The 24,927-nt window shown below is 47.2% G+C and overlaps 7 protein-coding genes across 11 annotated transcripts; 4 read left to right on the top strand and 3 right to left on the bottom strand.

Annotated features, from left to right (window-relative positions):
* Positions 1-439: 439 nt before the first annotated feature.
* BDBG_05241 (multispanning membrane protein) lies at positions 440-5,021 on the bottom strand. Its single transcript, XM_002624426.2, has 6 exons — positions 3,848-5,021; positions 2,406-3,775; positions 1,877-2,329; positions 1,565-1,785; positions 635-1,447; positions 440-493 (listed from the first exon to the last, which is right to left on the bottom strand). The coding sequence occupies exons 1-5, from the start codon at positions 3,933-3,935 to the stop codon at positions 1,429-1,431; spliced, it is 2,151 nt and encodes a 716-aa protein (XP_002624472.1). The 5' UTR covers positions 3,936-5,021; the 3' UTR covers positions 440-493; positions 635-1,428.
* On the top strand, positions 4,517-6,795 carry BDBG_05240. Of its 3 annotated transcripts, none has more exons than XM_031722052.1 (2): positions 4,517-4,840; positions 4,964-6,785. In XM_031722052.1, the coding sequence occupies exon 2, from the start codon at positions 5,515-5,517 to the stop codon at positions 5,911-5,913; it is 399 nt and encodes a 132-aa protein (XP_031578841.1). In that variant the 5' UTR covers positions 4,517-4,840; positions 4,964-5,514; the 3' UTR covers positions 5,914-6,785. The 3 variants fall into 3 exon arrangements, with proteins under 3 accessions (XP_031578841.1, XP_031578840.1, XP_031578839.1); XM_031722051.1 differs by having other exon boundaries at positions 4,533-6,034; positions 6,144-6,795; XM_031722050.1 differs by having other exon boundaries at positions 4,533-6,034; positions 6,123-6,795.
* Positions 6,129-9,257, bottom strand: BDBG_05239. 2 transcript variants are annotated; one of them, XM_031722049.1, is made up of 3 exons: positions 9,132-9,230; positions 8,540-9,076; positions 6,129-8,464 (listed from the first exon to the last, which is right to left on the bottom strand). In XM_031722049.1, the coding sequence occupies exons 2-3, from the start codon at positions 8,999-9,001 to the stop codon at positions 7,484-7,486; spliced, it is 1,443 nt and encodes a 480-aa protein (XP_031578838.1). In that variant the 5' UTR covers positions 9,002-9,076; positions 9,132-9,230; the 3' UTR covers positions 6,129-7,483. The 2 variants fall into 2 exon arrangements, with proteins under 2 accessions (XP_031578838.1, XP_002624470.1); XM_002624424.2 differs by having other exon boundaries at positions 8,540-9,257.
* Positions 9,258-9,334: 77 nt separating this feature from the next.
* On the top strand, positions 9,335-14,911 carry BDBG_05238. Of its 2 annotated transcripts, none has more exons than XM_002624423.2 (4): positions 9,335-9,802; positions 9,969-12,042; positions 12,257-13,541; positions 13,615-14,911. In XM_002624423.2, exons 1-4 carry the CDS (start codon positions 9,559-9,561, stop codon positions 13,639-13,641), a joined length of 3,630 nt encoding a protein of 1,209 aa, XP_002624469.1. In that variant the 5' UTR covers positions 9,335-9,558; the 3' UTR covers positions 13,642-14,911. The 2 variants fall into 2 exon arrangements, with proteins under 2 accessions (XP_002624469.1, XP_031578837.1); XM_031722048.1 differs by having other exon boundaries at positions 9,855-12,042.
* Positions 14,912-15,187: 276 nt separating this feature from the next.
* On the top strand, positions 15,188-16,396 carry BDBG_05237 (uncharacterized protein; the record flags this gene model as incomplete). Its single annotated transcript, XM_031722047.1, has 1 exon — positions 15,188-16,396. The coding sequence occupies one exon, from the start codon at positions 15,188-15,190 to the stop codon at positions 16,394-16,396; it is 1,209 nt and encodes a 402-aa protein (XP_031578836.1).
* A 562-nt stretch (positions 16,397-16,958) lies between these two features.
* Positions 16,959-18,458, top strand: BDBG_05236 (nitrilase; the record flags this gene model as incomplete). Its single annotated transcript, XM_002624421.2, has 1 exon — positions 16,959-18,458. The coding sequence occupies one exon, from the start codon at positions 16,959-16,961 to the stop codon at positions 18,456-18,458; it is 1,500 nt and encodes a 499-aa protein (XP_002624467.1).
* Positions 18,459-18,521: 63 nt separating this feature from the next.
* On the bottom strand, positions 18,522-24,925 carry BDBG_05235 (U3 small nucleolar RNA-associated protein 10). Its single transcript, XM_031722046.1, has 7 exons — positions 24,403-24,925; positions 21,538-24,334; positions 21,194-21,478; positions 20,094-21,131; positions 19,670-20,032; positions 19,457-19,601; positions 18,522-19,366 (listed from the first exon to the last, which is right to left on the bottom strand). Exons 1-7 carry the CDS (start codon positions 24,777-24,779, stop codon positions 18,927-18,929), a joined length of 5,445 nt encoding a protein of 1,814 aa, XP_031578835.1. The 5' UTR covers positions 24,780-24,925; the 3' UTR covers positions 18,522-18,926.
* Positions 24,926-24,927: the final 2 nt, after the last annotated feature.

The following is a 24,927-nucleotide window of genomic DNA, read 5'->3' as shown; positions in this document are numbered from 1 at the left end:
CTCAAATTTACCGTGCCAGCAGTGAAAAATAATGCCGTCGATAGGACTATCACGATTCACAACCGGTAATTCGCCTTCAATAAGCCTATTAACTTGGTCGGGCCCATCTAGTTCTGCGTAAAGCTCCTCCGCACCCCTGGTTCGCCGCCCAGCTTTAGAAGCGTTACGTGTGGCTCGTACCCAACATGTAGGTCGTCTCCGATTTTGAGTGCATGATCGAGGTCAATCCGTTTGGGCTGATCTTGGTTATCAAGGAGGATGTTTCGGGGGTTGATCTCCATGTGCATAACCTAAGACTCCAAGTAAGCTAATGCTTTTGAGAGTTGCAGCATTCCACTGAAGGGCATGGCGCGGTTTGTTAATCATGGCATGCGTTCGTGGAGTGCGCCGTTTTTGAATAATTGCGGCGCTTGATTTAACAGCTCGAAGATGGACTGCTCGTGGCGGAGATGTTGACCATCACCTCTGCAGCAATTTTTTCGGTAATAACTAGCTAGTAAAACGGAATGCCCCTACACCAAATATTGTGGAACCGAGGCACGTCGTAAGTAGCTGCTGGATTATGGGATTTATGTCTTCTGGTTCTACTGGGTTACGGCTTAGAATAGGGATGAATTGGCATAGGGTTTCATACATCCATCCAGTAGAGTCCAATCATACTGAATACTGAGTTGTATGGGTAAAGTGAAATTTGTCCAAGTTGATCATTGAGGAGTCAAACATAGAGAAGTTATTCGATGTTGTTATTACTCTGTCCTTTCTACGGAGTAGAGATCAAGGCAACACATGAAAAGGTGTTAAACCCCTAAACTAACTAGAGGTTAAATATATAGGGGGTTGTCCTAGGTGGCGTTATAACTATTTATATATGAAAAAAAAAAAAAAAAAAAAAAAAAAAAAGAAGAGGGGGAAAAACAAAAACCAAAGGCAGACAGACAAGGTCAAAACACATCAAAAATATATATCACTAGTACAGTCTCAGAAATAATGAAACTAACAAAGCAGCATTCATGTAGAAGATTCATCAGCACCGCTGAAACGCAAGTTCAATCAAGTAATAATAATGACAAAAGGCTAATTACAACTTGTAGTTTTATATCTGAAGGTGGGAATGAGGAATGAAAGCCTAAAAAAATATAAAAAAGAGGGACGGGGGGAGGGGGAGGGAAGAAAAAAGGTAAAGCGCTAAAAAAGAGCGCAGAGTCAGTGGTGTTCTGATGTCGCTAATAGCTTCATTATATCTAGACGGCAGAAACGGAAATGAGGATAATGTTGTTGGTTGGATGTTGATCTATCACTTTTACAGTTCTAAAAAGGGAAATGGCTTTCGTTCAGGTGTGAGTCCGGTTTAAACAAAATAAAACGTAATGGGTAAACTGCTTGGTATATATTGGAAAAGAAAAGGATGGACTTGGTTCGGTCAGGTCATCAGTCAACTTTTACTGAGCTGAGGCGGTTAAGTTTTGTTAGCCATTAAAACCACAAGAAATTAAATAATTTCCAACGGGGAAGGGGACTGTTGTTGAAAAAAATATTGATATATGGCTAGCACGCCCACACATACCTGTATATACGGCGAACAAAAGCATAAGCAGTCAAGAATCCAACAGTTCCAGCTAATAGCCCGTATACGGCACAGCCGAGGAAACTGTAGCTGAAGAATAATAGGCTCGAAACAAAGCCGCGCACGTGTAGTTTGGCGAAGTAGTACCAAATGCAATACATAAAGATCCAAAAAGCGCCGCTGCCTCCTGTGAAGAAGCTTTGCCACCACCAGCGGTGGTTCTGATGATTTAAATTTAGTCATTAGTATAAGTTGGAAAGAGCGGAGTTAGGAAGAAAGGGAGGCGGTTCAGGGGGGTGAGGAAACACTTACCTCACTGCTTAACTGGCAGTATGTCGCGATTATGGTGACCTGAGCCACAGTAACGATTAAGATCGTACAGACAACACTAAGATATCCAAAGACGTAGTAGTGTCCGCTTTTGTCCTGCAGCAGGTTTTTGAAGACAAAAAGCAACTCGACAAAGAGAACGGTAAATGGAACGAGTCCGGTAAGGAGTGTTCCGTGGACAGTCCTCAGATACCATGACTGAGGTGGTATCTGGCGTGCGATGGCGTTCGTTCGGGTCGGATGCTCCCAAGGCTTGGCCCACATAAATCCAAACCAGCTACCAAGATAGACAAGGGGGACTTGAATAAGAAGCCAAAGAGCCAGCAAGCCGACAAGTGTGCCGAACGGTAGCGCGGTGCTAGACGCCTGAGCCCAGACAAAGAGGTTCAAAACAAATACTAGGCAAAAGAGTAGGCCAGGGAAAAGCAGAGCGGTCTGGTGCTATGAGTCAGTATTTATTTCATTTACACAATGGAATCTCGAAGGAGAGAAACACAGTTCTGTCACTCACGATCATCGTGTTTTTGCGCCAGTTTTGGCCGCGAAAAGTCCTGTAGAGCCTTCCAGAGAAATAACCAGAGAATACACCGGCAAAAACAAAAAGGCCAATGCCGACGGAAAGAAATCCACCACGGAAACTTGGGTTAAGAACTCCAAGGCAGCTCAGGAGAAGGAGGCCAGCTGCCATAAAAAGTAATTGCATTCCTGATCCAACGAGTGGTGCAAGGAGCCCACTGTATTCAGGGGTGCGAAAGACATCCCCGTGAAGAAGTTTCCATCCCGCGACCTCCTCGAGCTCATCGTCGGTGTCTGGTTCATCTGCTTCCAAGTCCTTATCGGAAAGGCCATTCGAGATATTTTCACCGGATTTTGGTGTTCTAGAACCGCTTTTCGATTTACGAGGTCGTGGTCTGATCTTTCCCTCCTCCATCGCTCCATCTCCACGACACTTAACATCCCCCTGGGCTGTTTTGCCCCAGATCACAAAGACTGTGACACCCAGCACGCCTGATACCACCAAAGAATTCAGTATCGCTAGCCAGTGGGTTGTAGTTCCTTCTCTTTGGTTATTGAAGTATAAATCCCAACGGTTCCACCACTCAACTTTGTCTTCTTTCCGGAAGTAGACGGAGTATGTATACGGGATTGAAAGGGTGGCTCCGTCGTCTACATCCACGACGTGTTCTGGGATGTAGGACGAGTCAGCGTACTGCTGCGCCAGGCTCGTGTTATTTGAGGGAATATGTAACGCCAATCCATCATGGTCAGCCTGGAGCTTTCTAGGACAGCCATTTTCAAGCCTATCATTCGTGTCGATGCTCTTCGTATGGATCTCAAAGCCCACAATCACTTTCCCGCCCTGTCGACCAGCTTTACCCGGTGCTTCACGCCAGCGGATGACAAATGTAAAATGGTTGTGTATGTAGTGTCTGGGTTTGCCGTCCACTGGGGAGACATCTAGGTATCCCAGCTTAAACCCCGTTGCATAGTACTTTCGCGTCCGGTCTACGGTGACGAAACTTGTAGCACCCGGAAGGTTGTCCATGATCCACTCCGCAACATACCCATCCGTGATCAATTCCTTGGCCCGTTTGATATCATTGCGGTCGATCGGGCGGCTACAGAGGAATCGGCATTCGACATCTTTTCCCATTACAACGTCGAAGTCGGAGGCCATGATCCTATCCCCACGGAGCACTTCGCCTAGATTGAGTGATATACTGTGCCCGCTTGCGAAAGGAGAGTCATGTTTCTTTCCAGTCGGAGGGCACACGAACGGAAGATCGAAGTATGCGTACTGTAGCTGCGTATTGTCTGAAAAGATCTTATTTACGAATACCGGGATAGCCTCGTCGTTGCGGTAGCTTTTGATAGAGTATCCTAAACGGCCGGGTGTCCGTCTCGTTAACGTTTGCCACGTAAGGTCCGAGTTTCACAGAATCACCATCTTACCAGGTAAGTAGAAAGCTTTGGCCAGACCGAGCCATGCTAGTAGTGTCAATGCTAGCAACCGTACTCGCATCTGGGTATGAAGAGCCATGGCGCTGAACGTAGCTGTGTCGTTAGCAACCACCGAGCGGGATAAAGCAACTGCATAAGCAGCCTGTTGTTGTCTATTATTTAGTTTGACAGGGGCGTGGACTCGTCGAAGGGCAAGCGGGCAAAAGGGTCAGCCAGTCTCTGGCAAGGAAGCCTGTGCCCTGCGCGCCGATTGTTGAGAATACAACGGTGCTAAAGGAGTGTAATTGGCACAAAGTGCCCCGGGGGGTTGCCTACAGACGCGCAGAGGTTAGAGGTGTGCCGGATGACGCTGCTCTGTAACTACGCTGCGTACTGCGTATAGCTAGGTAGCTTTTTGCTTATCGATCCTAGGCCATACTACACGATAGAGCGCACCAAGCGAGGGAGATAGAGGGAATGTCAGAAGTAAAGTTTGTGACACTCAAGGAAGAAGGCTGGAGATAATTATTGGAATGGAGATGGTGAGAGCAATGCACTACAGCGTATGGAATAACGATGTATTGTTTAAGTTCGCGATAATAATTGGGTTGCCGTTAAACCACCGGCGGTCCAACATTACCTAACTGGGTAAGGCTTGAACCTGCGAGATATTTTTGTATACATTTATAAAACTTGACTCTCTCTCATCTCTTCATTGCAAGCACGCACATCTTTATGAAGTGATCTATCTTCTTTCGAAAGTTTCCTTCTTCCTTCATGGCTCGGGATTGACGGTCATGATCGACGGCTTAGCGGGAAAATGCCAGAATGCCACCTCAACGCCAGCGAATACTTTCGGGTGTATTGAACAGCTGCGTCACATATCACCTCTGATGGGAGGGGTTTCCGGGAGAGAGGCTGTATGAATAGTCACTAATGGAGGGGCAGATCAGTTCAACTTATTCAATCAGTCGCCGTAAAAGCTGCCCATTTGCAACAGACTCCGTGAGTCCTTGAAAGACTTCATCTAATTATCTTCAGTTGCTGCGGCTGTCGCTGCCGCAGTTTTTAATTATGGTGAAATAATCAATCATCCTCGCCCTAACGCTCATTCATGCTTGTTCTCAGACGGCATTTTCCCACTTTCGATTCTTCAATTGGTTCGCGCCTAAATATTTGGCGCCTAACAAGGCGCGGCTAACTCCCTATGTATCAATGCATTGTCATTTGATAAACACATGTATATACCGCACGGACACGGGCCATACTGGCAAACAACACACTACGAAGAGCGTAGTCGGAAGATTATCATCCGGAGTTCGTATTCTCGGGGGAATCATCCACCCGTGGGCGTACATCTCACCATGTTGCCGATATTCCCAGTCATCCCCCCCTTGTTGGCGGAAGCGACATGCGAGCCTCTCGTTATGTTAAAGGAACTTGAATGGGTTGACTAAACCACCTGCAGGCAACCAAGGTGATTGAAGACCTACTATATATAAACAGAGAAATAATTTACGATTTATCTGAATAACTGCCCAGCTTCTATTAAGCTCCTTTGAATAGGTACACCTCACAAAAACGAAACGGGAGGCCGCCCCAATTGTTTATTGAATCAAGGAAGATATCTCGCATCAACAAAATCTTCTCAAACGGATTTATACCCTGCCTTAACCACCATGTCGACTGCTGCCATATACATCCTCTCCTCCCTTAGGTGCGTGGTTGGAGTATCATTTCTCGCCGTCCCTACACATATCGCCCGCATCTTATGTGTACCCCCAACACCTCCCGCGTTGAGCATCAGTCGAGTCGGCGGCGTCCGCGATATTGTGTTTGGAGCTGCATTGCCAGCCGCGAAACCACCAACCATGAAACGGAACATTCTTGCCATGGGTGTTGTGTCGGATACCGTGGACATTGTTGCTGTTAGCACCTTCTATGCAACCGGACACATCGATGGCTTTCCAGCCACGGCGCTTAGAAGTGGATCATTGCTCTTTTTGGTTTTGGGGTTGGTTGGTCTAAGAGAACTCCGAATTGCGCCGGGTCGCTATATAAATGAAGGATACCAATAACCTGGATTGTTTCATGCACCTTGCTGCCCCAACCCCGATGCAGAGAGCTCTCGAGCTGATTGCCTGTAACATTCCCTAAGATCGGGTGTTGGGAAGTACCAAATCGGGCATGTCAAGTCAGGTTAGTAAGAGAAAGCTGACGAAGGTCTCTTTCAAAAGTTTTGATTAGCGCCCAGAATTTAAGCTGTAATACTGATGCTAAGCAGTAGCTGTTTATTCAAGCACCACAGGCATTCACCCCCTCAGAATTATGGTTAGGAGAGAGAATGGATGTTGGTAACTGGATTACAAGTTAAATTCTTAGCGCTAATAAAACTTTTGAAAGCGACCTCTGTACATCTGTACATGTACATACACACTAGTTTGTTATATTTGACCTCACGCCATCTGGGATTGTTCCATAGCTAAGCTTTTTGTAGGAGTTGCTCCTGCATCAGCCTAGATTATCATAAATACATTACGGAGTACAGATAACCTTGAATCTTCCTACACTTTTACTGCGGCAGCAGCAGCAATATTCTGAACCTTTTCTCCTTTTTTCTCCGTTTTTAACTAAGGTCAATTTACTATACACATGCCCTCAGTATATTTGGTTTCCAGTCATTTCAGTTTCCTGCACTTGTCTGGATATCGTGAACGCAGCAATTTAGACGTTTTGAGAAAATTCACAAGTTTTTCCCTTTCCTGGGACTGGATACTGGATCTTCAAATCACAGCCTGTTCTGTTGGTGGCGGTGTTGTGTTTTCTGAACATATGTCTTAGGAGAGATAGGAAATGATGCTCTGTTCGCCGCCGATGCTAGGGTGGGGTGGGGACCAAAATCCGAAGAGGGGTTCTAGCTACATACATATATACGCGAAGAAGATTATGGATGTTTTTATCTATCTTTTTTTTTTTTTTTTTTTTTTTTTTTTTTTTTTTTCTTTTTTTTCCCTTTCTCCTATTTCTTATAATATTTTATTTTTTATAGCAAAATATGTACTCTTTCTCCGGTCACTATGAAGAGGGTAGGAGCAGGAGCAGGATCAGAAACAGAGCAAAACTTATCTACTTGAAGTACGGCGATTAAGGAAGGGTTTTAAAATGGAAAAAAGCAATTCCTGCGTAGCTTGACAATCTGGTTTCTAAAAACATGGGAAAATGAGGGATTACAGGTACCAGTATGAGCAGAGGAACAAGGAACGGAACGGAACGGTACGAGATGTAGTGATTAGGGCAGCAGAGATGGGGGGGGTTTAGGGCTAAAGCATAGGGAAAGCGATGGTAAAGGAAGAAAATGAAGATGGTGGTGATGACAGGGCATTACAGCAAGAGTTTAAAAAAAAAAAAAAAAAAAAAAAAAAAAAGGTAGAACGAAAAATAGAACATCAAATGAATCATAGTTGGAAAAACTTTCATTTTTCTCTTAAAACTCGGGTTTGTTGGCATCACCAACATGCTGGAAGCGTGACGGAAAACAAAAGAAACGAAATTACATAAAGTATAATGAACAATGGCAGGCCCCGCAATTCTTGCTTTGCTGGGGATATAGGCAAGACACAATAGTGAAGCAGAAGAAGGAAGGAATGTTCATGGATGGCTGAGTAAATATTCAACCGCGCCCTGCACGCTACCGCCCGTCCGTCTCAAAGCCTCAATATTCCGCTCGAATTCGTAAAAGCCCATATCATTCAGTTGTCTCAGTTGCTCTGCATATCTTTCTTCCGGCGGCCGGGTATCCGGGGGCGCTGGGCTGCCAACACCTCCACCCCCGAACAAAGCCGCAAGGGGATTGTTGGCTGGGTCTACATTGGAAGAAGGCGCGTTTTGGCCGCCACCTAGTGCTTGTAGCATCTGAGAGAGCAAATTAGGGTCCTGGAGGAATGGGTTGTTTTGAATGTTTGCGAAAGGGTTGGAGGGGTTTTGAGGTTGCTGCTGCTGCTGCTGCTGCTGGTTTTGGTTGTTCGGGTTGGCTTGAGGTTGGCCGAAGAGGGCAGGGTTAAATAATGATGCGAATGGGTTTGGTGTTGGAGTGGCTCCCGTAGATCCCTCTCGAGCTGTTCCTGTAGTGTCGCCAGCTGGTGCTTGTGGAGGGGTGGTTGCGCCGAATGGTGGAGTTGCACCGAAGAGGGCGGCGAATGGGTTTCCGCTAGCAGCACCAACTTGAGCTCCCGGCATGCCAAACAAGTTGAACATGTTTGCGGCATCGTTGGACGCATGGGCAGATGGATTCTGATTATCCTGGGAACCCAAATTCTCCTCGGGGGTTGTGTTTGTTACACCTGGAGCGGGAAATGCGCTACCTACTCCAGCCCCTCCGCCACGACCTAAGCCCATGGCCCTTTGCATCTGCGTCATTTGGCGGATCGCATTTGGATCAGTCAATATCCGTCTAAATGCCGGCGATTGCATCATTTGGCGAACCCCGGGGCCCATCTCCCGCAACATCGGGTTTTGCTGAATCATCAGGTCAAGAAGTTGAGGGTTTTGTAACGCTTCATTCATCGTAGACTGGAATTGCGGATTTTCGAGCATGCTAATTAATTCCTCCGAATCTGGAGGTGGGCCCATCTATGCGAAAACGTCAGGGTTCGGTTTCAAAGAACCCGTTAAGGAGAGGGACGGAGCGGAGTTTGTTTCACTTACACCACCATCAGGTCCAAACATACCAGCACCTGGCAACTGCGCAAACCCAGCATATCTTGCGCCTGTAAGTCCCGCTAATGGATTATTTCCCGTCCCGGCCGCGATGTTGGTTGGCACGTTTGCCACGCCCGGTGATCGGGTTCGGTCTCCCGCTGCAGCGCTGGCACCTTGAGATGGGGGGGCTGGGCGCTGATTGCTCGCGGCGCTCCTAACAAGGTGAATAGCATGGCCATCCTTAACGTTGTGAGTAGCTAGGGTATCGCCATCTTTCAGCACCCGACCAGAATAGATCAGGCGTTGTCGTTCTGCTGGCACATCAGCATAGTCGGGGCCAGCTAGTTTAGCTTTCAGATCGGCTATAGTGGTCGACGGGTCGAGCGTCAAAGTATATTTTATATCATTTGAAGATTTGACGTGGAAGGTGATGGGCGATTCCTCGCCTCTAGAACTATCCTCCGCCATGATTACAGAGCCAAGTGAGGAGTGAGGGGAAGAGCAGGGCGAGGAAGAGGGATGAACAAAAGACGTACAACCCAGCTAGAGGATGAACTCAGGATGTTAAATCGTAATATAAAGAGACAGGGGGTCTTACAACAGCAATATCCGCTTGTCTGACAGTGAAACAGTACGGAGTACTGATGCAGCATTGAACAGAGGTAAAGCCGCCGTGGTCGTGATTGATGGCTGCAGGACGTAATAATGGCGGATCGGCGCTAGTGCCGAAAGGGAGCTCGCCTGCGCCACTAGAGCCGCATGGAACAACACCGAACCTAGCAAAAATTCAACCTCAACCAACCTCCACACAACACAAGAGAGCTAATTTTCTTGTGCGATTACCACCCCGTCTGTTTTCTACACTGCTTCGTTGCACCTATACCAGTGGCTAGGAACTGCCTTGACCGCGTGTCAGGTCTCTTCTATACTTATGACAATGCAATTGACTCCCCTCTAGCCTGTGCCAGATCTTCTGCCTGTTCTCGTCTGGCATAGGCGTCCTCAACGCCCAATATTGTCTCAAAATGGCGACCACTTCGTCGTTGTTCATGTACTCGCTGACAATCCAACCGCCTACAGCAATTACTCAAGCAATTCTGGGCCAGTTTGCAGGGACTAAGGAGCAGCAGATTGTCACTGCGTCTGGTTCAAAGCTCACAATACATCGCCCTGACCCGACACAGGGAAAAATCAGATCTCTTTTTTCCCAAGATGTTTTTGGTATCATTCGGACATTGGCGGCTTTTAGGCTAGCTGGCAGTAGTAAAGGTATGTTATTTACCCATCCCCTTTATCAAGACCACTTTAGTGATTCGTCAAGCTCTTGGGGCAGCGCAAGCTCCTGTTGTTGCGCACAATTCCACGCCGCACCGCTGAACTCTGTCCCTTGTCGCCTGGCAGCTTTGATTGAGCTATGCTGAGTGTGTCTTATTAGATTACATCATCATTGGGTCTGATTCCGGACGGATCACCATCATCGAATACGTGCCGTCGCAGAACCGGTTCAATAGAATCCATCTTGAAACTTTTGGGAAATCGGGAATTCGACGCGTTATTCCTGGACAATATTTAGCAGTCGACCCGAAGGGCAGAGCGTGCTTAATCGCTTCGGTGGAGAAAAATAAGCTAGTATATGTTCTGAATAGAAATACCCAGGCGGAGTTAACGATATCATCGCCGTTGGAGGCCCATAAACCCCAGACATTGGTTTTTGCCTTGGCGGCGCTTGACGTTGGGTATGACAACCCGATATTTGCAGCTCTGGAAGTTGAGTACGCTGAGGCAGACCAGGATCCCACGGGCCAGGCCTATGAAGAATTGGAAAAACATCTCGTTTACTACGAACTCGACCTAGGTTTGAATCATGTGGTCAGGAAATGGTCTGACCCAGTCGATCGCTCCGCGACGATGCTCTTTCAAGTTCCTGGCGGTGCAGACGGCCCTAGTGGCTGTCTTGTGTGTGCAGAGGACAACATCACCTACCGTCACTCAAATCAGGATGCCTTCCGTGTACCTATTCCGCGTCGCAGTGGGCCCACAGAAAATCCAGAACGAAAACGTTACATAACAGCTGGCGTTATGCATAAAATGCGTGGTGCATTTTTCTTCTTGCTACAGACCGAAGATGGAGATCTTTTCAAGGTTACCATTGACATGGTGGAGGATGACAATGGCCAGATCACCGGGGAGGTTAGAAGATTGAAACTAAAGTACTTTGACACTGTGCCCATTGCTTCGAGCTTGTGCATTTTGAAAAGTGGCTTCCTCTTTGTCGCAAGCGAAACGGGGAATCACCACTTCTACCAATTTGAAAAGCTTGGCGATGACGATGATGAAATCGAGTTTACCAGTGACTCGTACTCTGCAGACCCTTCAGAACCTCTCGCTCCTGCATACTTTCGCCCACGGCCTTATGAAAATGTCAACCTCGTCGAAAGTATCAATTCATTGAACCCACTGATGGATTGCAAGGTCGCGAACTTGACAGACGACGACGCTCCTCAAATATACACCATATGCGGCACCGGCGCGAGAAGCAGCTTCCGTACCCTTAAGCACGGCTTGGAGGTATCTGAAATCGTCGAATCTGAACTACCAAGCGTACCATCAGCCGTTTGGACTACTAAACTCACACGTGAAGACGAATTTGATGCTTACATCATCTTGTCTTTTTCTAATGGAACGCTCGTTCTCAGCATTGGCGAAACAGTAGAAGAAGTAACAGATACTGGATTCCTATCTTCTGCACCAACTCTTGCTGTCCAGCAACTAGGAGAAGACTCTTTAATCCAAGTTCATCCGAAGGGTATACGCCATATCCACGCTGACAGAAGAGTTAACGAATGGCCAGCACCGCAACATAGATCGATCGTTGCAGCTACAACAAACGAGCGCCAAGTTGCCGTCGCATTAAGCTCCGGTGAGATCGTTTACTTCGAGATGGATACGGATGGTTCACTTGCAGAATACGATGAGAAACGAGAAATGTCTGGCACAGTCACATGTCTTAGCTTGGGTGAGGTCCCAAAAGGACGTGCGAGAAGTTCATTCCTCGCTGTGGGTTGCGACGACTCTACTGTCCGTATTTTGAGCCTGGATCCAGATTCAACACTGGAAAATAAGTCTGTCCAAGCTCTTACGTCGGCACCATCAGCACTATCAATTATGGCGATGTCTGATTCCACATCTGGTGGATCCACACTTTATCTGCATATTGGCCTGTATTCGGGTATTTACCTCCGCACAGTGCTTGACGAAGTGACCGGAGAACTATCAGACACTCGTACGAGATTTCTTGGCTTAAAGCCTGTAAAGCTTTTCCAAGTTTCTGTGAAAGAACAGAAGGCTATTCTGGCATTAAGCTCGCGTCCTTGGCTCGGTTATTCGGATTTGCAAACCAAAGCATTCATGCTTACCCCTCTGGATTATGTCGGTTTGGAATGGGGTTGGAATTTTAGTAGTGAACAATGCATCGAGGGAATGGTTGGCATCCAAGGACAGAATCTTAGGTACGTACTGAAATTTCTCCCCCCTCTTTTGAATGTCTGCGAAGTTTTCATGATGAAACAACATCCCGAGTCACACGTTGACTATGCGGAATAAATAAATTATTTAAATATCCAATTGTTCCTACTGAAATAAACTCAAACACCTCCTAACCTTGGCGTATCTTTTGCCCCTCTTATCCTGATGTAAAATTTACTGATACGTTTTTACAAATAGGATCTTTTCTCTTGAGAAACTGGAGAATAACCTCCTGCAGGAAACGATACCACTTCAATATACGCCGCGACATTTTATCAAACACCCTGAACACCCACTATTTTATGTAATCGAAGCAGACAACAACATCCTTTCACCAGGCACAAGAACCAAACTTCTGAATGACTCTGGTGCTGTCAATGGTGATGCGATGGTCTTACCGCCGGAAGAGTTCGGTTACCCACGCGGGACTGGTCATTGGGCATCATGCATACAAATTGTTGATCCAGTAAATTCGCAAAGCGTTATTTCACAAATCGAACTGGAAGAAAATGAAGCTGCCGTTAGTGTGGCAGCTGTGACCTTTTCGAGCCAAGATGACGAAACCTTCTTAGTCGTGGGAACCGGAAAAGATATGGTTGTTAACCCAAGGTCTTCCTCGGCCGGCTTCATCTATGTGTATAGATTCCAGGAAGAGGGCAAGGAGCTAGAATTTATCCACAAAACCAAAGTTGAGCAACCTCCGATGGCCCTTCTTGGCTTCCAAGGGCGGCTTCTGGCTGGTATTGGTACGGATGTAAGAATATACGACCTGGGGATGAGGCAGATGCTTCGAAAATGCCAGGCCTCAGTTGTCCCGCACCTTGTAGTGGGTCTGCAAACACAGGGTAGTCGAATCATCGTCAGCGACGTACAGGAAAGCGTGACCTACGTTGTCTATAAATACCAGGAAAACCGCCTCATCCCATTTGTGGACGATGTTATTTCTCGCTGGACCACTTGCACAACAATGGTGGATTACGAAACTGTTGCTGGAGGCGACAAGTTTGGGAACCTATGGCTTCTCCGCTGTCCGGAAAAGGCGTCAGAAGAAGCCGACGAGGACGGATCAGGAGCTCATCTGATTCATGAACGACAATACCTACAAGGTGCCCCTAATAGGCTAAACCTTGTCGCCCACTTCTACCCTCAGGATTTACCCACCAGCATCCAAAAGGCGCAACTAGTAACGGGTGGCCGAGATGTCCTCGTATGGACCGGCCTTCAGGGGACTGTGGCGATGTTAATACCATTTGTCAGTCGTGAGGAAGTGGATTTCTTCCAAAGTCTGGAAATGCAACTTTCGTCGCAGAACCCTCCGCTCGCTGGACGAGATCATCTAATTTATAGGAGTTACTATGCCCCTGCGAAGGGAACCATTGATGGCGACCTTTGCGAAACGTATCTTTTGCTTCCAAATGACAAGAAACAACAGATTGCCGGGGAGTTGGATAGGTCGGTACGGGAAATCGAACGGAAGATTGCCGTGAGTGCCTTCCTTGTTACATTTGGCCCTGCATGTTGCGGGAATGTCAATCTTGCTAACATTGTGTATCTAGGATATGAGGACAAAGGTAGCTTACTGATCTAGGTTTGAGCATGGAAATCGGAGTTCGTGTTCTTTTTTTTCTTTTTGTTTTTCCTTTCGTTGGCCTCCATGTACACTACTCGGCAATTCTATCCTCGGAGCCTCAATGATTGGGTTGCTTTATATCCTGGTATATTTCCTCTGGGTTTTATTTTCTTGGCCGGCACAACTTGAGAGTAAGTTTATTAACGCTTCAACCAAGTTGAAACTTAACGGAAGATTAACGAACGAAATTAATATAATGGTTCCGCATGGTACCGTGCTCATATTATGATTTTCTGCTTCGTGCATTCCGTGACTGCCTGTCCTCTTAGCAAATGCTTGGATTATTTCGAAAACACAAAAAGTGAAGGTAGTCTCCTTCCTCGCTCGATCTGTTTACGTTTTCAATCGTCAGATCTTGAGCTGGATGCACCCCATTCCATCATTTTCCCCTCTCTCCCTGTGGAGATTTTGGGAGGGTTAGGTAGCGATGGGGTGTTTGAGACGAGAATAAGGGAAGAGAGAATAATATTCTTTTTCCCTTCCTGACAACGATCTTTGAGTACGACCCCGTCCATTTCTTCTCCAAGATTCTGGGATCGTAATATATCAGTTGCTACAAGATTATAATAATTGCTGGAAAGAATACAATTTTAGTTTTTTCTATTTCTGATTTGTTTCCTCTTCTTCTTTCTTACTATTGCGCTTTGAGGAGCTTCTTGGACAAAGAATTCGTTTTTCTTACCCCGATTCTTTCTAGGTAAATATATTTATTTGACCAGGCTGCATCGCCCCTCTGTGAAGCCTAAAAATGAATTCGCCTTTACCCACCTCAAACACTCCACCCCTTAATCCTGCCTGTCGCTGGGTGTCACTTCACCTCACGACCACAAAGCTAGCTTTTCATTATGGAATGTGAAGCCAAGATGGACTAAAATTTCTTTACTACCAGCCGTAGCAACGGAGGGTCTTACCTTGGACAAAACTCTCCATGGCCACTGGGAGAGTCGGCAGTTCGACTCCCACCTTTGCGTCTAGCTCCCGAAGGCAGGTTAGATGATCTAGGCACTCCCAAATGAAAGGACTTGGGGGTGTGAATAGGTTTGATACTTTAGTACGAGCTGCTGCGTTTGAGATATTATCCAGCTTTGTGTGCTTTTGTTAGCACTTCCTTGCTTCCTTTCTGTATACTGCTCCTAGGACTGATGCAGCAGTATACTGAAATTCACTCATGCTGATTGAGTGGCAGACAAAGAAGATAACCTGCAGGTCCGCTTTCACACAAGGGCTGTCAAACCCGTTCGAGTCTTTGAAAGATACTGTTTCATCCGTCGAGGGACAAAGTGATTGTCTTGTATAACTGGATTGCCTTTCTTTATTTCATTCATTATTTGCATTGTTGTTTATTTTGTTCGCCTGCTGACTATTATTTCTGCCAGGAGTAACAGAGTATAAATAAAATTGATATTCCCTTCCGCGCTTTCCTGGGATATTTGCACTTCATATTGTACCATGACGACTTTTACAGAAACGCGATTGGAAAACCCAGGTGCACATACGGAATGGAACTTCAGCGGGTTCCAGGTCCATCCATCAACGCTGCTAGAAAGCGGATGAGGACATCTAGTGAAAATCACTCGCCTAGTAGAAAAACCAGCCTTCCTCGCGCCCAATCTATCGAAAGATATCTCCGGCCCCGAAAAGGATTCCTATCATTACCAATCGAACTACGATGCGAGATTTATTCCTACCTACTCGTAGTGGACCCAAGTATGAATGCCCCCGATGATCTAAACAAGCCCCTGGACAAGGTGTTGTGTCTTCAGACTCTCCACCTTAATAGACAGATTCGTGAGGAAGCGCTACATATCTTGTTACACAAGAACGTGTGGATCCACTTCCAAATAGGCCCCATCACCGTACCGAAGCATGACAGCTATCATATATACCAGCTCGGGGACGCCGGACGCTATGCCCAGCCGAATATCCCTATCAGCGGGTTCTTGGGCGAAAGAGTGAGGCAAAGGCTCGTGGCAGATGTGAAAGTTACCCAGCGATCAGAATTCGTGGATGAACAGAGATGGCAAACCGAGGAGGGAGTTGAAGTCCGTAAGGACATCCTCTTTGCATACAATGCGGGCCGCTACAATCATCTATGTCATCTAATCCGCCGATTCGGAGCTCTTGCCATCAAGAGCCTTGACATTTCTGTCTGTTTTCTAGAACATAGGTCCTGGCGGTGGCAGTTGAGCTCAGACATGCGACTGGGGCTCGCACAGTTATTGGTTACCACCAAGAACACCCTTTCTTTCACAGTCCGGGGAGCAGAGGAGCTACAGGACAGATTTAAAATAGCGGAGGACGGATGGAGGTCATACTCACGGAATACTCCTGCTCCAAAACAGTTCAACGACGAACTAGAAGAAATTATATCCAAGTCGGCGATCGCGCTTGACCAGGGCGCATATAACGACGCCAGATGTCGCCTCAGCTACGTGGATGATATACAAGCCATCCACTCCCAAGCATTTGTACAGGGTGATCCCGACGAAGAGACCCGCCGCGAAGCTCTTGAAAGGGATATGTTCGTCATTCAGGTGCTTGCTGTTGCACTAAGCGACAAACGTCGGCCACAAAGTGCGGCCCGCCTCCTCAGAAAGCTCGATCTAATGTGCGCGAATGAATGGTTCCGCGGGGGGGATAATGCAGGCCTGCTGGGCTATGCTTGCGGATCCCTAAATAGGCGGCTTCCGAAAGCAGGACGCTCTTAATCTGACTAACCTTGATAGCCCATGATAATATTGTTCATTGAAAAATCCACTTACATCATCTTTGTGTGCGGGATTTCTAAATGAAGGTACGGTACAGAGTACTGTTCAACAGAAAACTCCACCCTTGACATGAGTTTCAGAATGCCAACCAAAAAGTAGGGCAGACTCACAAGAATCTTTGGGGATTGCCTTATTTAGCATGTAAACTTCTAGTTCCAAGGGCTCGGGCACAAATTGAGGGATATTGGTGAAATTATAATCAAATATTTGATTCCTCGCAGTTGACAACCAAGTACGCCGAGGCCGGCTATTACATCATCCCGCAGAGCGGGGAATCACATTGCCGAACCCAGCCGCCACGCACATACATACATACATGCATCCATACATACACCCGACGGCGCAACTGTCCCCGCTCGGGCTTTGGCTCTTTTATCGACGGGGATTGGGGTGAAAACGTCCTCTGCTTACCGGTTAAGTATACCATATATCTCCTCGCCCAGTTTACTCGTGGGCCACCCACCCGCTACTCAGCCGAACTGAGTCGCCTAAGTGAGCAATCATGCCGCAGAAATTAACCGTCGCAGTCGCGCAATCGCGCACTCGGGACACCTTGTCTGATACCCTCCAAGCCTTAGAATGCACTACGCGCCTTGCTATGTCCCGTGGAGCCCACGTCCTGCTTTTCCCAGAAGCATATTTGGGTGGTTATCCGCGAACTTGCACCTTTGGTGCCTCCGTTGGGGCTCGAGACCCTATTGGCCGCGAGCAGTATCTACACTACTTTCACGCTGCAGTTGACCTTGGGGATACCCCTGTTGGTGCTGGAGATGACTGGATTGAAAGGACTCTTCCAGTTGCGAAGGGGAAGAATTACCGGGGCGATGGTACGAGGGAGTATCTAGAACGGGTCGCGCGGGAGACGGGAGTTCTGCTCATTGTTGGCTTGATTGAGAGAGCCGGTGGGAGTTTGTACTGTGCCGTCGTCTACGTGGATTCCAAGCGAGGGACGTTGGGGAAACGAAGAAAGGTGATGCCTACTGGTAGCGAGCGGCTGGTATGGGCACAAGGATCCCCGTCAACCCTGAAGGCCGTTACCACCGAGATTAACGGGGTGAAACTGACGCTAGCAGCTGCCATATGCTGGGAGAACTGCATGCCCCTGCTACGACAGAGTCTCTATTCCCAGAATGTGAACCTCTACCTCGCCCCAACTGCAGACGCGCGTGATACCTGGCTGCCATTGATGCGCACAGTGGCGTTTGAAGGGAGAACTGTTGTGTTGAGCGCCAACCAATGTGTTCGGAAAAGCCAGCTTCCTTCGTGGATCACAGCGGGTCAGGGACATACTAATGTCGCAAGCCACCACACAATTGAAGCCAAGCCATCGACCAGTTTTCGATCAATACGACGGCGACGACAACCTTCGATGACTACCCTAGAAGGATCACATGAGATTGTGTGGCCATGCAATGATCCTAACGCACCCAAGACTACCAAGATTACCCAGGAAAACCTCCCTGAAACGGGCGGTGGGATCCACCCATCCCCCGGAGCGGAGTATCATACCAATAGCACAGCCGTCGATGGAGTGGGAGTAACGGAACAAGATGCCGATCCATTCGCCACTCTTTCATCACCGACGCAGTCAATAATGACCTCTCCTTCCGAACCACATCCGGATCCCCCGTCGGTCCCCGACCCCACAAAATGCCGTAGAAAATCTATTATAACGGAAGACGAGCACGAAATTACATGGCCAGATCATACAGCGGATACCAAGAAGGGGGCAGCCTCCACATCGTCACTGTCCTCTGACACTTACTTGTCCGGCGGCGGCTCTTGCATAGTTGGCCCTATGGGAAATGTGCTAGCGGGCCCAATCTGGAATGTGTCTGATGGCGATGATGGTGATGACAGCAGCCACATCCTAATTACAGAAGTCGATTTTGAGGACTGTGAAAGGGGCAGGTTGGATTTGGATGTTGCGGGGAGCTATTCGAGGAACGACGCTTTCAAGTTGACAGTTGATGGTCTCGATTTGAATCCACCTCCTATCTAGGCTTTCTGGGTTGTCCTGTTAACTTGTCGAGGCATGGCTGGTGAGACTGCAAGAATAATTCGACTTTGGGAAGACATTCTCTTTCACTTTCACACGGATGATCGCTGGGCGGGTACAGGCCCTACCTATCACATTTTTGGCTCAGATAATTTGTAAAGACGCCACAGTTGAGAGGATAAACTGCTGATTTCCTACATTATACCCCTGTGAACGATGATGTTCTCTTTGAAAATCATGCGAAGAATTCCCTGATGAAGATAGCAATAGGCAATTTGCAGCAACTAGGCAAGCAGAGTAGGATATTTGAATCTATGTCTAATATTTATATCATGCGTATATACAACATGAAACTGCGTTCTGCAATTATAGAATGACCAACAAATGCAATTGAACCAAACTAAAGCGCAGAGATGCACCAAGAAAAAAAAAGCCGTAACAACGAAATTTCATTTTTCCTTCCCTTTTTTTTTATACCAACATATCATCCAATTTCTCGCCCAACACCTCCTCAATAGCCAAAACCCACCTCCTCACCTCCTTCTCAACGTTCTCGTCATCATCTTCCATCAGCTCACTGATGTACGGCAGCATCTCAGGTAGTAATGCTAGCCACTCTTCACCCAGGCGCTCTGTCAGGCTGAACTCGCACTTTACAGCAGCAAGGCGAGTGTACGGATTGTCGCCACCGTTTCTACCCGTGCTACTAACACCGGGACGCATGAGTTTCATGATTGCAGAGTTGAGTTCCTTGTGGTTGTCCGGTGAATCCGCCGCGGCGGCGAGTTCGACGATGGTGGGGATGGCTTCGGCGGTGATGAGTTTGAGGCTTGATTGGTTGGTAGAGTGGGAGAGTTGCGTGACCAGAGGGCCGGATATGGCTGCTAGATGGGTGGGGGATTGCCAGAATTCTGCTCGCGGTTGTTAGTGAGGTTGTCATATTAAAATTTATCAGCTGTGGAAACAAGGAATTTTTTTTTGTGGGGGGGCATCTTGCTTACCATCTTGATCGTGCTCAAAAGAGCTGCGAAGCATACGCATAGTGGCTAGCCATAGCCCTCTAGAGTCCTTGTCGTTGCATCGTGCGGTCTTTAGGATTTCAACTGTACTCTCAATAATGTAGCTGGAATAGCTAGTAACAATAGACTAGAATGGGGGGTTGAACATTAGTTCCATACAGATCATGCAAATTGCAAGGATTGAGTGTACGTTACCTGGAGAGTGCCAAAAAAAGCCCCGAGGAACTTGTAGAAAGTGGTAAGTCTCAGGAGCCTTCCTGAGCCATCCGATTTAGGAAGCCCGCCCGCTGCCCACTCCGTTAACTGGACAAACAATGGGCGGAAGACGGTGTCATTTAGTTTGTAAATCATTTTGATCCCCATATCGTTCACTTGGCTTTCGATGTCATTAACGTCATCCTCTCCGTAACTGCTCTTTGTTGGCTGAGAGAACTGTGTACGACGAATATCGAGAGCTTTCTCCAATAGTTTGGTCAAAGTGGGGACATTTTTGACGGTTGACGATTTTGGGTTCTTTTCAATAGCGAGGCTTGTAACCTCCAGTACCTCACCGATAGCCTGCAACATGATGAGTAAATTAATTCCAAAAACGTAGGAGGAATTGGAAAAATCAGCTTACCTGAGGTCCCTCGGACACAGCAAACGACCAATTGGATTCGACGGCTTTAAAGAGTTCGCTAACATCAAGACGCCTTGCAAGAAGGTTCAATGCTTCGTGGCGGTTCTCGTTGGAGTCTTCGGGAAGATTTGCAGCTGCTGATTTGAAAGATAGGCAAAGGATATTGTTGAGATGGTCATCGGATATCATCCACGGAACATGCGTAATAAGGGCACTGATAAGGGAGTAAATTGCGTCATGCAATTCTGCATTTTTCTTGTTGGACTCCAGGCAACCCTTTAGGAGCCCAAAGGCTCGTGAAAAGACCGCAGGGAGGACTGGAATAATCGCTTCGCCAACAACTTCCGTCACAGAAGCAAGATATAAGATTCCAATCACACGGATGCGGTCATCGGGTTGGCCAATACAATTCTCGCCAGCAACCACTTTAGCTGCTTCTACTACGGATGTTGGATCTTTCTTTCCGTATTTCTCCGCTATCTTATCAATACAAGCAACGGAGGCATGTTTCAAGAGAACATCATGAGAGCTCTCAAGTATACCGACAAGGGTAGGTAGAAACGCCAAAACCCTGGATTGAGAGGCGGAATCTCTCTCGTGGCTCTGGTTTAATCTGCTCTCTAGTAGTCTCAATACTCTTCTGCGCAGGTCATCATCGGGCCGTCGAAGTAGAACTTCGATGGTATCGAGGAAGTCAATCAATGACAAAGTCCCTAGGAGGGATCCCAAGGCATCACCGCAGGCTTTGCTAACTGGTTTATTGGCTCGAACGGTGTCAGACAGAGCGAGCAATTGCTCCAAGATGCGAGAGAAAAGGTTGTGGATAGGGGCCACATCGGCATCATCAGAAGTGAAAATCTTCGTCATTTGAGTTTTCAGTGATGTGCTTTGCAGAAGGTGGGATAACGCTTGCAGCAGATCAGCCGCTATTCTGGGCGGATCTCGGCCATCCTCGCCACCAACCCCAAGAAGCGTGCGGGACAAATTCGGCTTAGGAAGTAACGCGTCCGCAACAAGGTCCAGGTACTTAGTATATGACTGCAATGCGAAAGTTAGCAGAAGAATAATACAACACGAGCCAAACATGCCGTGTAACTCACGTTAAGCTGTAGTTCTACACCAGTGTTAGCTGCAAGGGAAGTCATCAACCCTACTACATCCCGATCCGTTCCGTATCGATTTGCAAGCATTGCGAACACGGCGAAAAGGAAATCCCCGGCACCCAGTTTCGTAATCAATGCTTCAAAAAGTCTCAACCTGCGATGTGATGGAATATGCTCAAATGCAGCAGTAAAGCTGAGAAGAAGTTCTGAGGTACCGGACACTACGTCCCTCTTTTGATTACGCAATGATTGTATAAGTGGAGGAACCACTTGATCGATTGTCTAACCGTAGTTTGTTAGATGCTTCTAATAAGAAATTAAGTACGAAGGTCACAACATACCTGGTCGATGACAAGAGCTGAGTATTCATCATCCTTTTTCAGAACGTTGGAACCCATGAACGTAAATATTGGCATTACGCTATGGAGGATAATTTCTGGGGATATTGTAGCCAACCCTGCTACTAACAATAAAGCCGTGTTTTGAACTTGCGGGCTCTGGGATGTGCGAATGCAATCGATGATCATGTCCGCACGAATGACTGAGGTATCCAGGTTATGTTTGGGCAACAATTTCGCTTTGTTAATAATAGCAAGCATGATACCGAGAACAAGACTGAGTAGGTAGCTCATTTCTGCCTGAAGCTGTAGTTTCAAGTGGTGCACGGCAGCAAGAGTTTGGAAAAGTCCCCCTAAGAGCTGAGGATAATTTTCCGGATTTGACCCATCAATAAGTTCCAGGATAAATGTGACCTTTCCGATAATCTGACTTAACTCCTTCGGATCTCTCGTGGTCATTGCAACCATATTATTCTGACTAGTCCGCCGTCGCTTCGCCGCAGGTGCTTGCGGCTCCGTGTCAATTACGGCGGTAGAGATCTTGTAAAGGAAGTGATTAAGGATAGGGCCAGAGAGATCGACTGTCCGAAGGAGGTCTCTGCACAGATTCGATAGTCCTTCATTTCCAGCAGAGAGCCCTAGAGCCATTTGGAGGAAAGTATCGGCAGCACTGACCTCACTGTCCTCTGTAAGTGATGGCCAGATCTCGTTGAGGCGCTTGAAAACAGCGTGTGCAAAGGCCGGCCTTAAAGTGTTAGATTGAGACGTAACGGATGAGAGGAGAATATCAACTGCGTTCTTGCGCTTTCCAGAAACAGTGTCAAGGACCTGCTCTTCCAACTCATGGACATCCACTTGTTCTGTATTGGCGATTTTCACTATGTCGTCATCGGTTAAGAGCTTCCATTGGTCAAGAAGAGGAGAAAGTTCCTCTGTACGAGAAGTAGAACCAACTTTCCCAAGACGGTTGAGAATTTTGAGCAAACGAAGTTTTACTGCATAAAGGGGGGTGATAATCGTATGGGAACACAAGAAAATAAATAAGTCTAGTCGAACTGTCTTTTTTAGTTCAGAATCCAGAGTCTTAGTATTGTCGGCGCCAGAAGCAGATGTCCCACGAATTGCGCTCTCCAACACGTTTCTTATCTGGGCCGGCTCCAGTACGTATTCCTCTAATGCAGGCAATAAGGCACGATGGGCAACTCTATATACGTCTCGTGGAGATAACCACCGAAGAGATTTAGATCGCTCGGTCTTCCCGTAGAGAGTATTGTAGCCCCAGCAGCGCTGGGGCTTGTGCTCGTCCTCCTTCTTGATTTTTGCGCAACTGCGTCCAAAAGCGGCAAGCAGGCTGGCTGCTTCTCTTCGAACCCTCTCGGACGGATCACAGAGCGCTGAGATTATATATGGTAGAGTTGCTTGCATGTCAATGCAGCTAGAGGCATTCTCAGTGAGGCAGTCTGCCATAAGTTGGACAGCTGCTGCTCTGCTTGCCGGCGAGTATGGCCCAGAGCAAAAGCGCATGAGGAAAGAGAGATACAGAGTATCCTGAAGAGCTGAACCCCGGTTTAAAATGGGCAAATCAATAAATTGCAATAGCTTTTCCTTGTTCCCAATCGCAAGTACAAATGTGTGCGCCAGTTGACCATAAATCGCCGAATGTGGTCCTTCAAGAAAGGAAGCCTGTTTGGTAGATTTGGGGATTCCCTCCAGGGACTTAGCAAACATATCTTCCTTTTCACCGGTGTCCGCAACGTCTTCCATTTCGACATCTTCGATGGTCATTAGAATTTGATTACTTTCAATAACCGTCTCAAGACCCATCTCTAATGCGTTAATATCAATGCTCGATTCCTGAATAGCATTTTGGAGTAAAGGGGCCAAAGACTCGGACTCAGTAAAGTGCTGGATAATTTCCGAGAGAATTGTCCGGCTTTCTTCGACCATACGGCCGGATTTTTGTACATCGTTGGCTGCTCGAAGAACAATAACCATTGCCTGAATTAGAGCTTCTGGCTCTAAAATGTCACGCTGTATAATGTTGTTCACGAATTTCAACGGAGCCAGATCTTTCTGCTCACTAATATCCTTGGTGCATCCATGTATCAAACCAAGAAGTAATCCAGTCACCGAGGATCGTGCGCAGAGTTCAGAAATCAAATCGAGGGAGTTTTCGAAACAAATGATAGACTTGACAACATTCCGGGGAAGTTCCTGGGAACTTTTGTGTTGCGCTAGGACGGATAAACATGTCATTGCTGCCAATCGAGTCTCCTGGGTCCAGGTTCCAGCGACAGCCTCCAAGAGTCCGTCCAACACGGTATCCTCCAGCGAGGTCTTCTTTGCGATAACAACACAGAGCATGTAACAACCGATGATAATTTCGGGGGCTTTTGTGAGTCCAAATCCGCTATGCAATACCGGAAGGATCTGAAGCAAAACATCCTCCTTATTCCTTCTTTCCACCTCTCGTCTTCCAGAGCTCGCGGAGTCCAGCATGTTGGCCAGAGCTTCCGTTACAACGCCAGCCCAAAATGATAGAAGCCCTTGATAATGTGCCTGAGCCTTGCTGACCTGCAAAACATAATTATTTAGGGAAGAGAAAAAAAGTTTATTCGTTGAGGCGCTATGGACAATCGGATGCCGAGGTGGGAGGGTCAAACTCCGTCTATAAGGGTTTAAAACTTTGAAAGCCGGTGGGAGGTTTTCGGGTAAAATCGAAAGAAGTACTTTGAACAAATCAGTTGTATGGTACGGAAGAAATGTGAGTAAGACGAAGGCGGTATTGTGCTCGTGAACTCTGAATGATTCATGTTAGTTAAGACTCGCTCCAGCAGAGTGAGTGAGGCATAGGGATTGCAAACATACCCGAATCGACGAACCAGCCACTCCACCGCCTTGATGGCTGGTTGAAGTAGAAGACGGCTACCGACAAGTGCCAGAAATTCCTCCAACACAGTATCCAGCTCTTGATTTTGTTCTGCATTCATTTCAAGCCTATCCTCTGACTTGCTCTGTTCGCTGAATATCGTACGCCGGAATCTCACAAATCTTGAATCAAGCGCACATAATTCCTGGAATCCTTCATGACATATTTGGTAAATAGTATCAAAGCTCTGAGATACCGCATCCCTCTGTTCGAACAGCAAAGATTTCGAGTGGGCAACCCGTTGGGCTTTCAAATCAAGCTGGTGCGTCGAGGTTGCAGCTATTTGCGATAGCTGCGCGGCGAGCGAGGACGCCATTGTGATTAACCGTTCAGGGAGATTTTGAAGTTTTAGGGGGAAAAGGCCATGTCCAGTAACATACTAAATGTCATATAATAACTCCGAAGGCCGTCTGCTAGCTGTCGTGGAAATTCCTCCGGGGCGGTTGTGATGGTGGAATCAAAAC

The sequence above is a fragment of the Blastomyces gilchristii genome, assembly GCF_000003855.2.
Source record: "Blastomyces gilchristii SLH14081 genomic scaffold supercont1.10, whole genome shotgun sequence".
Classification (NCBI taxonomy): domain Eukaryota; kingdom Fungi; phylum Ascomycota; class Eurotiomycetes; order Onygenales; family Ajellomycetaceae; genus Blastomyces; species Blastomyces gilchristii.
The sequence above is the reverse complement of the archived record's forward strand: the minus strand, read 5'-3'. Positions and strand labels throughout refer to the sequence as shown.